The 14377-nt window shown below is 55.4% G+C and overlaps 7 protein-coding genes across 7 annotated transcripts; 4 read left to right on the forward strand and 3 right to left on the reverse strand.

Moving 5' to 3' along the window:
* Positions 1–1015: 1015 nt before the first annotated feature.
* BO66DRAFT_455802 (uncharacterized protein) lies at positions 1016–1957 on the forward strand (the record flags this gene model as incomplete). Its single annotated transcript, XM_025652105.1, has 1 exon — positions 1016–1957. The coding sequence occupies exon 1, from the start codon at positions 1061–1063 to the stop codon at positions 1955–1957; it is 897 nt and encodes a 298-aa protein (XP_025501875.1). The 5' UTR covers positions 1016–1060.
* Positions 1958–2309: 352 nt separating this feature from the next.
* On the reverse strand, positions 2310–4148 carry BO66DRAFT_403234 (uncharacterized protein; the record flags this gene model as incomplete). Its single annotated transcript, XM_025648854.1, has 1 exon — positions 2310–4148. The coding sequence occupies one exon, from the start codon at positions 4146–4148 to the stop codon at positions 2310–2312; it is 1839 nt and encodes a 612-aa protein (XP_025501876.1).
* Positions 4149–4493: 345 nt separating this feature from the next.
* On the forward strand, positions 4494–6114 carry BO66DRAFT_378019 (putative citrate synthase; the record flags this gene model as incomplete). Its single annotated transcript, XM_025645773.1, has 5 exons — positions 4494–4770; positions 4847–5044; positions 5102–5839; positions 5895–5977; positions 6038–6114. Exons 1-5 carry the CDS (start codon positions 4505–4507, stop codon positions 6112–6114), a joined length of 1362 nt encoding a protein of 453 aa, XP_025501877.1. The 5' UTR covers positions 4494–4504.
* Positions 6115–9186: 3072 nt separating this feature from the next.
* On the forward strand, positions 9187–9764 carry BO66DRAFT_393295 (RmlC-like cupin). Its single transcript, XM_025647725.1, has one exon. The coding sequence runs from the start codon at positions 9199–9201 to the stop codon at positions 9616–9618; it is 420 nt and encodes a 139-aa protein (XP_025501878.1). The 5' UTR covers positions 9187–9198; the 3' UTR covers positions 9619–9764.
* Positions 9765–9914: 150 nt separating this feature from the next.
* Positions 9915–10779, forward strand: BO66DRAFT_455810 (RTA1 domain-containing protein; the record flags this gene model as incomplete). The annotated part of the gene is made up of 2 exons (XM_025652106.1): positions 9915–10068; positions 10130–10779. 2 exons carry the CDS (start codon positions 9915–9917, stop codon positions 10777–10779), a joined length of 804 nt encoding a protein of 267 aa, XP_025501879.1.
* A 271-nt stretch (positions 10780–11050) lies between these two features.
* BO66DRAFT_413031 (NAD(P)-binding protein) lies at positions 11051–12048 on the reverse strand (the record flags this gene model as incomplete). Its single annotated transcript, XM_025649390.1, has 2 exons — positions 11051–11748; positions 11835–12048. The coding sequence occupies 2 exons, from the start codon at positions 12046–12048 to the stop codon at positions 11051–11053; spliced, it is 912 nt and encodes a 303-aa protein (XP_025501880.1).
* Positions 12049–12488: 440 nt separating this feature from the next.
* On the reverse strand, positions 12489–14289 carry BO66DRAFT_455813 (FAD-binding oxidoreductase). The gene is made up of 3 exons (XM_025652107.1): positions 13450–14289; positions 13023–13400; positions 12489–12947 (listed from the first exon to the last, which is right to left on the reverse strand). Exons 1-3 carry the CDS (start codon positions 14083–14085, stop codon positions 12654–12656), a joined length of 1308 nt encoding a protein of 435 aa, XP_025501881.1. The 5' UTR covers positions 14086–14289; the 3' UTR covers positions 12489–12653.
* Between the last annotated feature and the right edge of the window lie 88 nt (positions 14290–14377).

Below are 14377 nucleotides of genomic sequence, written 5' to 3' on the forward strand. Positions count from 1 at the left end.
TCATGCCATAAGTCTCATGCAGTGTACTGTGCCTCGAGTGGACCGACGGTAAGCATCAGACCCTGTCGATCAGCCGGAACTCAGGCAGAGATGAAATCAAGGTTGACTCGAAACATGACAGATATGGACCGAGCGTGAGCTCCAGCCTGTCAGTAGCTAGTGACAGAGCATCCCGAGCACGTACCAAGGAAAGCAAGTCAACCCGGCCAAGCTCTGTGTTTTGTGGCTGCCTGGACCCTGGCCCATCTCTGCCAGCGCTTGTAGTTCATTGCGGCGGACAATATGAAAGCCCAGAGGAAGCGTTGAAGATCATCGTGGGCTGTACTCGTGGCACTGAGTATGAAAATAATTGGACTTTTTCTGTCCCGTGAAATATCTATTCTCGCTATCGCTCTTCTGCGTGTTGGCGAGAGGTTGCAGGAGTTGGTATGCTCTGCAAGTTGCAATGCTTCAGTCGTGGCAGCCAAATCATGTGAGCAAATTCAAGCCCTGAAGGCTTCAATAGCACTGTCAAGATCCACTCCTGTGAAACTTCTTACACATCTTCGACTACTCATGCATTTCACATTATGCATTCCTGTCTGCGTTCTTGCTATTACTCAGCAAAGTATTCATAGCTATCCTTCTTCTTGTATCTCGATGCAGATATCGTATCGAGTATCGCCAGACTCCGAGTGGCCAGAGCACATAACCCCCAGATTACGGGCTTGAGACTTTTCTCCCTTGGTTAGCGCCCATGAACAAAGGATTGATTTTTCTCATAATCTTTGCATAAGACACATGAAAAAAACTGACCAGCGGCAAAATCCGTCCGGCATGTCAGACGATGAAGCCAAGCAAAACCAGCCCAGATTGATCCGGCCATCCCGCAATCCCGCAATCCATTGATCCATCCATCCCCAAATCCACGATTCCTCTCCTTCCTGCATCTTCACGAGTATGGTCGTCGTAGCTAACACTATATCCACCATATTCTGCAGCGTAGTCCCGTAGCTGGCTCAAACCGACCATCCAACTTCACCGTAACTCAAACCGCCCAAACGTACTATCCTCAATCACCATGCCAGGCGCTCTCGTCACCCGCAATACCACCGGCAAGGTAGGCATGTGGAACGGCACTCGTGACGGCGAAAACGCCTACATCGACCATGCCAACGGCTCCACCAACATCAAACCCCCCAAAGAAATCGATATCACCGTGACGGATCTCCGCTCGGTGTCGCCGCAACCCACCCACGCCAGCAAAGGCTACCAAGTTGTCCGCCACACCACCTCCATCACCCCCGAACAGTTCCTCGCCGCCGCCGACACCGAGGAAGGCAAAGCCACCATCGAAACCCAGTACTACCCGGAGGTCCAGAAACTCGTCACCGAGGTCACCGGCGCCGCAACAGTGATTCCGTTCGGGTTCCGCGTGCGCCAGCAGAACCTGAACGCAAAGAACGTCTTCGCCGCCAAGTCCAAGGGCAGCTCCCTGGCCGTGGCACACGTCGACCGCGACCTCGATAACGGGTTCCTGCGGCTGCAGAACGTCGTCGGCGCCGAGGAGGCCGAACGCCTCGTGCGCACCCACAAGCGCTGGGCCTCCGTCAACGTGTGGCGGTCGATCGACCAGGCCGTCAAGCAGTGGCCGCTGCTACTGATCAACCACGAGAAGATTGAGGACTGGCATTATGACACACACATGGAACGCTTGTACACCATCAATGACCCCTCCGAGGCGGAGACTGGCGGTAAGGACCACGACACGGTGCTGAAATTCGATCCGCGCTACGAGTACTACTTCGCCAGCGACCTGGATGTCGATGAAGCGTTGGTGTTTAGCTCGTTTGACACGGATGTGACCAAGGTCGTTCCCCATGGGGCGTTCTGGGATAATGATACCCCGGAAGATGCGCCGACGAGGCGGTCGATTGAGGCGAGGTCGTTTGTGTTTTGGGATCCAATTGAGGCGTGATTGTTCTTCTGCAATTAGCTATTCTTTATTCTCCGAATGAAATGTCATTATCTGACTCTGCTCCGGTCGGAAAGACTATGCTGTTCTGGAAGGGTCTGTTACACTCATCCCTCTTGGAGGCTTTCTAGTAGGTAGTCGAAAGGGCATTCCCACAGAGTAGTACGGAGTACATACACATCAATTGGGGCTGCTGCATCATCAATATAAGAACGCTTCTCTCACTACAGCACAACAGAGTATATATGTCAGGCAGGAATTTAGCACACCAAATGTGAATGTTAACAAGTCGTCATAAAAGGAAAAGAGCTATATACTACTCGAGATCATTCTCATAATTGGCATAAGCGTACCATCACTCCGCCCAAGGAACCTCCAGATACAATAACGGAACATGCTGCTGCGACCCGTGCGTGTCCGTCTCCCCAAACGTTCCGCACACGATCGGTCGCTTGATCGTCGCCTTGAAAGCACAAGCGGAGGGCCAGTACATGCACACCAGGACCTCTTCCGTCGGAATCTGGTACAGACGAGCGATGGTGTCGACATTGAGCACGTCTGCCGAGCGAACCTTCTCCAGCGCGTTAAGATCGCGAAAGAGGACGTCAAAGGTCAGCTCAAACGGGCCTGCGTTCTTACTCCGCACCACCGACGCAATGTCGCCGAGGTAACGATGGCCTGGGTATGGGGGCGGTTGGAGGAAAACATCTCTGGAGCCCAGCTCGCAGGGGGGCATCGGGCGATTCTTGAGTTTCCTTCCATTCTTCCGCTGCAGACTGTCTCTCGGGTGCACTGCCAATTGTCCCTGGTCCTCCGACAATACAGGCGTCCATTGTGCGGCGATCGGAAAATGGGAGGTCGGATCGTCCACCTGCATGAGATGGTAGACGCAGAATTCACAGGCCGGTCCCAGGGTCAAATTGCTCGGGTTGATGGGCATGGCGAGATTGCCGCCCGTGGCCGCTTGGTAGGGGTAGGGTCCGTGAACGAGGTAAGTTCGCGCCAGCTTGCAAGCTTCTGTGGTCTGCGACTGGGTCTGGGCGTGGAGATGGGCGATGATGGCCACCTCCTTGGGGATGGTGGATCGATCTCGTTCGAGAGCTCCCATGACTCCGTCCTTGCCGTAGACATGCATCCGGCAGTCGAAATCAAACTCCAGCTTCTCGTGCATCGCCTTGACCACCTCCGTGGTGAAGTAGTCGATTTGATGGATCAAAATCGGATCTCGCACGGCTCCAATAACAACGCCGTGATATCCACTGACTCGCGCCCCTTCAAGCTTGACCATGTATGGGTCAGACTTCTGGAATTGAGCTCCGGACACTCGCACCGTCCGGCCATCGGCCAGTTCTTCATAGGACGCATCGGCCAGGAGTAAGGCACCGCCGGGTCCGTGAAGAATATCAGGACGAGCATTCTCGTACAAGGCGTGCGCAGCGACCGAATTCTTCGTGCAGCGCGCACTGGGCTTGAGCGGGGTGATCTCAAAGCACGAGGGCTCCTTGCGAATGACCGCCAGGGCTTCGGGGGACTTGGGCGTGGCACATGACGCCCCACACTCCATAATCTTGCCCATGTGGTATATGACCCCAAGATCCGTGAAGCCGTGGTACAGACAAACCGCGACGTAGGGGGCTGGATCGTACGAGCGTCCTCCAATGATGATGTCGAAATCCGGATGCTCCTGCATCGCCTTCACATAGGGCTCGGGCCCCATCTGCGCGACAAGCAACCGGGCCTGGTCCAGGTGTTCCTCCTGCAAGGGGGGCGCAGCGCCACAAGGGACAATCTGATCGACCTGCATCTTTTGCGAGACCAATGATTTGGAGATCCCGGATTTGATGGTGACCACCTTTAGCGGTCGATAGTGCTTCTCGGCGATGATTTGGTTGATAATGTCGACAAACATGTCGACCGCGTCGTCCTCCCCATTGCCTCCGGCCGAGCTGATGATGACGGGTACGCGATTGAAATGACAGGCTGCGATCAGAATGGCCAAATCGCGAGCATATCGCTCGGTCGGAAATGTCGTAGATCCCAGGGCAAGTCGTGATGGTCCACCATCTGTCGATCCGCTGTCCAACACAATCGCATCCACCCCGGCGTCGACGGCTTGCCAAAACAGCGGCTCGCTGAAGCCATATCCCAGCATTCCCACTGGGGTGAGAATGCGCAACTCTTTCTTGTCCTGCATGCTGACTGAATGAACGTTGGACGAGAATTGGACCAGAATGGCGACCGTCAGTGCTCAGCAGCAGTGGGCTGCAGATGAGCCAACAGATATGGCTTTGACAACAACAGTCCACAGTGCCAAGCACAGACACAGCACGGACACATGATTGAAAGGCTGAGGGATCAAAGGATTGCTGGACTATGGGTGGTATTCTGGCCGATTAGATTGTGTGGAGGGATTGCGGGATTGTTGGATTGCCGGACTGCGCCTCCTCGACAAGTGAGATCAGGCAAAAAAGCATAATCAGAGATTATATACACCAACACCACCAATGTAGTCCAGATGTTCAACAACTTCTTATCCCTTCACACATAATAATGACTACCCAGCTTCAACAGATGGTGGGAGGTTCCCTTCCTCTGGAACCAGCCCATCTACAAGTTCTCGACTCTCGGTCGGGCGCGAGCATCAAAGTCCCCATCCACCCCGGCAATTACATTCATGCCTCCGATCTGAGCAAGATCCAATCCCCTGAACCGACCAAGAACAGCAGCGATGTGGATCTTCATGCGCCTCGGTCCTTGCGGATCCTGGACAATGGCTTCGCCAATATTGCGTGCATGAAGTCCAGCGTAACCCTGGTGTAGGTGACCATGCTTGCTTTCTCCGGGCTGCTAGGGCTTGTCTTGTGCTGTGTCTGACTGACATTCTGCTGGTAGAGATGGCACGCGTGGGATCATACGTTACCGTGAAGTTCCCATTCAGCAACTATTCCACGACTACGTCTATGAAGATGTCATGCACCTTCTCATCTGGGGCTCTTTGCCCTCGGCCAAGCAGAAGATCGATTTCCGCGCCGCTGTCGCCAAGCAGGCTGTGCCTCCCCAGTCGGTGGTGGATGTGATTGCCGCATTCCCGTGAGCTCCCATTTGCAACCTTCCCCGATCAATCTCACTCATGTCATGTCCTCATAGACGCGAGGCCGAAACCTTCACTATGCTGATGGCCGGACTGAGCGCCTTCGCCGCCTCTGATGACCTCGTCCGCGCCTCCCATCGCCAGATCAAGCCCATGTTCCACGGCAACCTTCCCGTCGCCGACGAGATGATTGTCCGTACCATCGCCTTCTACGCCACCACCGTTGCTCTGATCTACTGCCACAAGCAGGGCAAAAGGTTCACCCCGCCACAGGCCCACCGCTCCCTGATCGGTAACCTCCTCTGGATGATGGGAATCACCGACCCGCGGGTCGAAAAGTGCCTGGACAAGCTGTGGATCCTGTACGCGGACCACGAGATGACCAACTCGACGGCCGCCCTCCTGCACGCGGGCTCCTCCCTGGCCGACCCCATCTCCGGCATCATCGCCGGAGTCGGCTCGGGGATGGGGCCCCTGCACGGCGGGGCGATCGACCTGGCCTATGAGATGCTGGAGATGATCGGCTCTGCGGAGAACGTGCCCGAGTTCATCGAGGGGGTCAAGGCCTCCAAGACGCGGCTGTTCGGCTACGGTCACCGCGTGTACAAGACGCGCGACCCGCGCCTGTCGCTGATCGAGGATCTGATGAACGAGCACAGGGACGCGATCGATGCAAACCCCATCCTCCGGATTGCCATGGCTGTGGATCGCCAAGCGAACGAGGATCAATATTTCGTCGAGCGGAACGTCAAGGCCAATGCGGATTTGAAGGGCTGTTTCCTGTACACTGCCATGTGAGTTGCCCACCTTGCTTAGAAAGCCGACTGCGCAATGCTGATGTTGATGCAGGGGCTTCGAGACGAACATGTTTGCCGCCATCGTCGGTCTTTCTCGTGTGCCAGGTGGATTGGCCCACTGGCGTGAGACTCAGAGTATGTTACCCCCTTTCATTCTACTTGTCTCCGAGGAATAATACCCTAATGGTCTTTTAGTTGCCCCGATCAGGCTCTGGCGACCGCAGCAAGTGTATGTCCCATTCACCGAAGCTGAACCCAAGGCGAAACTATGATTTCGTAATCGTAACGATATTTATCCGCACTGATGCTCATTTTATACCCTTTTTAACACTTGCAATGTATCTCAAAATTCACAAGCAACACGTCTGTCTCGAAAGCGAGATGCCATGTTCCTGGTATTCAATTGGTCCTCCGTATAGGTCGCTGCTATAAGTCGTAGCAAATTTTGGAAACCCTCAGTATTCACTTCCATCGCACATGCGTTGCCCAGAGAGCCTTTTTCTTAAACATGTTTATACCTTAGGAAGTGAATAGAAGCGGAATAGGAAGGCTCCAAACGTTGTAAAGCATCGAGTCTCAAATCATACAAATTTAATATTCTTCTCAGGGGAAATGCTCGATAAGCTCCACGAGAACGAAATCATCTGTGACTTCACTAGGCTCTTAGTGTCTCATGTACAACAGGTTAGTGTTAGTCTCAAGGCAAGTGGTTGGTATGGGAAGTAAGTGTGAAGAAGAACCCCAGCTCTTGCGGGGTGACTCGGTGGCTCAGAGCATTCCAATCATACACGACATGTATATGGCGAGACAGGTATTCACCAACCACTGGAATTAGCTGAATTAGCTGGTAAATCCTGTGCCTCGCAGCATTAGGGCTGGGTTGTGGGCGGAAGCCAGACAGGATTGGAGGATGATGGATTGCGGGATTGCGGGATTGCGGGGGAACACCCAGGAGCCCAGCCAGGCCAGAGGAAATAAATGATTAAGTGTCTGGGGAGACTTGGATGCTGTTTTGGCATCATTTTCACAAATCAAGATCATGGAGCAATCGACATTGTCCGCTCAACGAGGTTCCCTCGGGCGCACCGTGGCCTTGGTTGCCAACGAACGGCTGGCTCGCGTCCTCTACCATCCAGATGAAGGTCTCTACCACGTCACCCCTTTCACAGAGAACGAATACCCCAGAGAAAGATTCGTCTTCTCTGGCACTACCCCGTTCCGTGTTCAAGAGGTCGACTCCCACGGGGATATTGTACCTGGCTTGGTGACCGAGTCCGACCTCACATTCGGCCGATGGTGCTACCAGCAGAAAGCGGAAGACTCAGCACCGTGGGCCGACATCAATGACAACGTCGCATCAGACTTCCTCGTCAACATTCTCTGTCGCTGGACGGGCTGGGACAGTCGCCTCACCAGCATCTTCGAGACGCAACTTCGCTGCTCCACCCAGTATCTGGCCGACGCCTACGCAGAGAACCGGCCTTCCCCCACTCGGGACTCGAGCTTCATCACCTGGGAACAGTCCATCGTGGAAGCCAATATCAACCCTCTCCACAAATGCCGCATGCCGGTTGATCCCAAAACACAGCCCACGAGTGGCTTCAACTTCAAGCAGGCCGAGATTGCCTTCATGGCTGTGCAACGCAATCTCATCGACTCCTACGGCCCCCTAGAGCAGGAGCTTGCGCCTCTGCTGAAAGCCGCCGGCGTTGACCCGCGAACCGCGGCTCTGCCCAACGAGGTCGTGCTGCCCGTTCACGAATTCCAAGTGAGATTTTTGCTTTCGCGACCGGAGGCCGAGGGCAAACTCCGGCTGCTGCCCCAGAGAATCAAGGCCCTAGCGCAGGCGTCGACACGGAGCATGACGATTCCCTCCCTTCCAGGTCTGGGCATCAAGCTCTCGCTCTCCATGTTCATCGGGGACAATATCCGTACCATCAACCACCGGTCTGCCTACAATGCCGTGCGCTACTGGACTGCTGGCATGCTCGATCCAGCTCGAGTCTGCGGTTTGCAAGGCATCCCGCTCGAAATCCTTCCTGAGGTGACATGTGCCAATGCACTTGGCGATCACCTGGCATGTATGGTTCGATGGGATCCCTATCACAGCTCGCGGCCCCCCGTCGACGCGGACGTGGGTTACGCAGTTACCGGGGCGTTGATTGAGCCCGCGGAGATCGGAAAGAAGGGCTGCGTGGCCGAGTCGGCCTTTGAGTTGACAAGCTTGGCCGATCGTCTCAACTTCCTGCGCGAGTGAGTGCCCCTATCCCCACCTTAAATCCAGCATCATCCATCCAAGCAAGCCCTAACTGATTTTCACAGCTACACTCGCGTCTACTTCCGCTGCTTCCTCACGCCCCTTTTCCGCAACGGCCTCCTGCTGGATGCACACGGCCAAAACTCCCTCGTGCGGTTCTCGCGCAGCACCGGCCAGATCCTGGGATTCAGCTCGCGGGACATGAGCGGCACGCGATTCAACGGCACGCACTTCACGCGCACAACGGGGATCGAGATCGACCCGCGCATGAGCAACCACGACATGCCCGTGCCCGACCTTCTCGAACGCGCCTACTTCATCTTCTTCGTTGTGCACCTGTGCCCGTTGCTGATTGCCCTGGACCTGGATTCGCTGTCCGCCGCCAGCTTTACATCGGCCGAGCTGCTGACGGGCGCCGCCAGCCCCAAGGAGTCGGCGGATCTGGCTAAGGGCAACGGCTGCGCGGTTATCGTGCGCGAGCTGCACGAGATCATCCGCGAGCATGAGACGCTGGCCGGCGATGATGCCTCTGCCGTCAGCGCGCGCGAGCTCGCGGCTGCCGCCCGGGCAATCTGGCTGGAGAAGTCGACGTGGCAGTTGCAGTGTTTTGTGTCGCAGCGCATGCGGGCGGATTGGGCGTGTCGCGATAAGAATGTGAGTTTCCTCCTTCCGGTGTTTGAAGATCGATTTCTGACGGTCGCATAGGACAAACGCTCGTTTGCTTCGGTTCCTAATGTCTTGGTTGCGATGTCTGGTTGATCCTTTGATGAGAGCCTGTGGTGGGGTTATTCATGAAGCTCGAGTCTGGTCTGGCTGGATATGGGGGTATTTGAGTCTGATCCCGCTTTAGGGAGGGTGCAGATACCCGAAACAGTGAGAGATTCCCTGGTATATAGTTGGCTGGTGGAATGCAAATGCAAAGCGATCTCTGCAGTAGATAACCCCTCACCCCTCATCCTCGCATAATTATACCTGAATAGGCATTCTTCTTACCATGAGATTGCATCATCGCATAGATCGGCTGCCCTCATATAAAGCCGATCGCGCTGCAGTATGGATGATGGTATATTCTTGAAGAAGATATACTAATACACCCAAAATGCCATCCTCCAAGGCCAAGCCAGTCATCCTCTCCCTAGAAGCGATTGCCTCCCAAGCCCCAGAATCGTTCCCCGACCCCTCGCACGGCCATCTCACTTGGCGCACCCTCTTCACCAACCCCACCACCCCAACTAGCGATCTCTGTGCTGGAATCGCCATCTGTCCTCCGCAAACAGGCCATCTCTGTGCCCACCGTCACACGCAAGCTGAGCTGTATTATGTGCTGGAAGGTCGCGCGACGGTGACGATTGACGGGCAGCCCCACCAGATCGCCAAGGGCACGGCCGTGTTTATCCCCGGTGATGCAGAGCACTCGGTCATGAACGACAGCGATGAGGATTTCAAGTGGCTTTATGTTTTCCCCGGGGGGAGTTTTGGGGATGTTGTCTATCGGTTTTCGGAGAAGGCCAAGCTGTGATGGCTGACGAGGACTTTGCTGCACCGCTGTTATTTATAGCTCGGCCCCACTGTCGTTCTCGTTCTCGCTCTCGTTTTCGTTCTCGCGAGTGCAGTCCAGGCATAAATTATGTTGAATTGGAGGTTGATGGACGAAAGGAATCAAGAGTATAGGGGGTAGAATGCGTAGGCAGCAAGAACAACATTATCTAGATTATAAGAAGTCATGAGCTGGTGTAGCTGGCTGATAATTGCTCCACGCTCACTTTCGCGATAGTCCCTCGTTTTGTCTTTCTTTCGACATCGTTCTCTCCAAACATGGTCGACAGTACGAACATCTACGGCTTCGACCCCAGCGTGGGAGCAGCAGTCGTAGCAGCGCTGCTCTTCGGAAGCAGCAGTCTTATACACTGCTACCAGACCTGGAAATATCGCGCCCCTTTCTTCCTCGTCTTCATCGTCGGCGCCATCAGTATATCCCCATCCCCTCTTCAACACGCTCCTGTCTTCAACTGATACTAATGCACTCGCAGTGATGACCATCGGGTACATCACCCGTATCATCTCCGCCCAATCTCCAGACGAACTGACACCCTACATCATTCAATATATCTGCATCCTTCTCCCTCCCTCCCTCTACGCCGCCTCGATCTACATGCTCTACGGCCGCATTGTCCTCCTTGTCCACCAACCCGCTTTATCGATCATCGCCCCCACCAAAGTCACCAAGATCTTCGTCCTGGGCGATACCCTCTCCTTCCTGACCCAGCTCGGCGGGGGGTCAATGATGTGCTCGACCTCGACCGCCCAAACCGGCCAAAAGGTCCTGATCGTCGGGCTGATCATCCAGCTCCTTTCCTTTGGGCTGTTCTTCCTCACGGCCGTGGTCTTTGAAATGCGGTTGCGCAAAATGATGCTGTTCCGCAGACGAACGCACTGGCGCACGCTGCTATACTTCTGCTTCGTGGCGGCGGCGTTGATCATCCTGCGGTGCGTGTACCGGGTGATCGAGGCCGCGCAGGGGGCGGGCGGGTTCTTGGCCACACATGAGGCGTATATCTACTGCTTCGATGCGCTGCCCATGTTTGTGGTGCAGGCGGTGTTTCATCTGTGTCCGCCGGGGAAGGCGTTGCGGCCATCAGAGGGGGATAATAATTATGGGGAGATGGAAGAGTTGAAATAGGGTTGTGCTGTACGATTGGAGCTAAAACCACGAAACCATTGCGTTATATTGTTAGATGGAAGATCGAACAATGCTTTCTAACTTTCCAAGTCATGAATATGCACACGTCGCTCAACATGGTGCTCGCTCAAACCGACCTAAAAGTCCAATCACACTACACGCATCCATCGCCATCACTTACCAAGCTCATCCATTAGAGCTCTTCTCACTCTTCCAGACAAAGATCTAGTAATCTACCCAGAATGCCACCTCTCCCACCCACAGACGTCCCCTACCACGCGGTATGTCCCCCGTCACAAACCACCGTGGCGCCCGTCATAAAACTACTGCCCTCGCTCATCATCAGCAACGCCAACCCGCGAAACTCCTCCGGCCGCCCCAGCCTCCCCATCATATTCTCCGCCTCCCAGACCTCCTTCGTAGCCGGGTCCTGATCGATCACCATCTGCGCCATGGGAGTGACCACATGCCCCGGACAGAGGGTATTCACCCTGACCCCACCATTCCCATCAGCATCCACCTTCGCCCACTCCATCGCTAAGCTCCGTCCAAGCTGGACAACCGCCGCCTTGGAGGAGTTATAGATGGACGAGGTCATTCCCTTGTTAGCGATCAACCCGCTCATACTGGCCACCAACAGAACCGATCCGCGGGTACGATGGGCCCGCATCTGCCGCCCCGCCGCCGTGGCGGTATGAAAAACCCCCTTGTAGTTCGTGTCGATGATCCGGGCCATGTCGTGGTCAGTATAATCGAGCGCGTCGGCGACGTGGTTGATCCCCGCCGCCGCAATCACCCCGTCCAGCCGCTTCCGCCGCGCCGCGATGGCCGCCAGCGTCGCCTCCGTGTCGGGCCGGTTCCGCACGTCCAGCGAGGTGTAGTGCAGCCCGCCGCCGAAGTCGGGGCTTGCCCGTGCCTGTGCCGCGTGGAAGTCTGCGTGCGGGGTGGGGAGTAGATCCAGGCAGTGGACTATCATTAATATCAGTATCCTTCGGGCCACTTCGCAGTGAAGCACTCGCTTGCGCGAGAAGTCATAAGTGAGGGCGCGTGCATACCTTCACCCCCGGCTTCGACGAGCGCTTCCGCCATGCTCAGCCCTAACCCTCGACCGCCCCCGGTTACTGCAAAAACCTTGCCCTCGAGGTTGAACTCGCGGAAGCGCTGTTGCTGCGCTGGTCCCTTGGGGAGCGGTTGTTTTATGCTGGTTTGTGCCGTGCTGGAGAGTCGAAGGCTATGCCAAACAACTGGGCGGAAAGCCCGTGAACGCATTGTTCTTGCTGTGAACCGAATGTGCATGATGAATGCACTTGCAGAGGAATGTTTAGTGGTGTCATCGGGTGGTGTTGAGCACGTCAATCATTGATCCAGGATTTATAATCTGTATGCGCAGCATCTACAGCCGGAGATGGCAGATCCACCAAGAAAACAGAGCCTTGGCAGGCCAAGGTGAGATGCGATGAACGATGCAACGATGATGACATTGCGATGGTAGAATCAGCGATTATGGAGCAGGTTCTTGGCGGTTCCTCTCCCGTAACTTTAAACGGGACGATCGACTCGAATAGAGTTGAATGTGTGGACAAGAGCTTTCAGGACAGCGGCTGGCGGTGCCTGGATATGGCAAACATGGGGCGGCAAGTGCCGACTCGGCCATGGGACGTCATGTTGAGATATACCCGTGCGGAGGAGATGACACCATTATGAACTCAGCTGGTCACGATGGAGGTCGCTTTCTAGTTGCTTCTACGCCCAAGAACGCTGAAGACAAACCTCCCGTGCACATCGGTGTCCTATTTCTGATTGTCATTGCAACGTTAAGCAAGAAGTGGAATAGAAAGAGAGTCAAATAATCAGGCACAGGTCGAACAGACATCTCAAAACCTCGCCGTGGCCGCCGCAAACACCCCTCGAGGATCGTGTTTGCCTTTCATCTCCACCAACCACGCATAATTCTCCCCGAACGTTCGCGGCATCTGCACCTCCTCCGGGGCTGTCAAAGATAGATACGTCGACGGGAGAGCATTCTCCTGATCGGTGCGGCTCAGCTCGTTCCAGAAGTCCTGCCCCCACGCGGTCGCAAGATCCAGATTCTCTTCGCGCTGCGCATTTCCAATAATCTCGAACACGAAATGGCCTTCCCTGGCCGCAAACACAGAGTCGGAGTGACCCTGGGCCGATGGGGTGCCGGTCCAAAGCTCATGCATGGCGAAAAAGGTGTGCGGATCCGTCTGCATCTTCAGGACGCTGGTGGAGATCACTTCTAAAACCTCTTCGCTCAATTGCTTCAGGCTGATCGTCCACACATGCCCACGCGTATGGGACGGCACCATTCGATCCGTGTCGGTCAGATAGGTAAGGGGCGTTGTTGGTTGGACGGCGTTGTGAGCCACCGGAGCTAGAGCGCTGATTTTCTCGGCCCATGATTGTCCAGTCTTGGTGTCGGAGGACGCCCAAACGAACAGGACAACCAAGGTCTTACCGTGAGGAAGGTTGAGGACACTCTGTTGCAGGGTGAGTTCTGCAGGGATCCCTTCGGCACATAAAGCCTGGTAGCCCGTGTTGTACTGTCGGATGACTGCAGGGAGGTCATCGGACTGGAACGCAATGGCGCCTGCGAGAGTCTGCCGATGGTCAGAGTCGCCGACTAGGGAGATGTGGATCAAAACATACTTGAGCCAGGCGGTGCACCGGAATCGTGAGCTCAGCGACAACCCCGAATGCTCCCCCCGCGCCACGAAGGGCTTTGAGCAGCTCTGTGTCGGCGTCCACCAGCCCCCCCTGAGCGTTGATAACTTTGGCTGCCAGGATTTGATCGACTCCCAATCCAAACTCGGAACTGTACGGTCCGTAGCCACCGTACATCGCCCATCCCGCGTATCCGACCGAGGAGACCGTCCCGACTGCAGCGGCCAGCCCATGCTTCTGCAGCGCACGGATCAGATCCCCGCCGAGGATGCCTCCCCCGATTTGCGCGGTCGAGGAATCCTGATCAATCTCGACGTAGTTAATCAAACGCATGTCGACCGCGACCGCCCCATTTCGGAAGAATCGCCCAAAGGAATCGTGGCCTCCCGACCGAATTGTGAATGGGATGTCGTTAGCCACCACGAAGGACACCACAGAGGCCGCAGCCTCCACGGTAGATGGACGAGCGATCACAAGGGGATTCAAGTCGGGTAGAGACACATATGCCGCGCGCAGCTCCGCATACTTGGGAGAGGACGGGGTGGCATATTGGATGGATGGGTTGTTTGCGAAGAACCCGGCGAGTTTGTGCAATCGCTCACTCGCAAGATCGTCAGTCATAGCGTCGGCTATTCTCTGCAGTCAAGCGCGATGATGATGGGTAGATTGAGGTTGGTGACACCGTGGTGGCTTGCTGCTGTTCATATATGCAATACGTCATGTGAACCCAGACCTCGCTAAATCTGTAAGATTCGTTGTCTTGCCGTGCGGAGGGTTGCACAGGATTTAGGATTGCCAATTATCCGCTGAGTCAGATTGCAGGAATGCGTCGAAGAGCTAAATTTCGACCCCGATAGGCTGTAGCGTCTGTGCCTGCGTGGTACATCATCCCTCGGAGTTTGCTGTCATCCGA

The sequence above is a fragment of the Aspergillus aculeatinus genome (genome assembly GCF_003184765.1).
Source record: "Aspergillus aculeatinus CBS 121060 unplaced genomic scaffold BO66scaffold_37, whole genome shotgun sequence".
Classification (NCBI taxonomy): Eukaryota; Fungi; Ascomycota; class Eurotiomycetes; order Eurotiales; family Aspergillaceae; genus Aspergillus; species Aspergillus aculeatinus.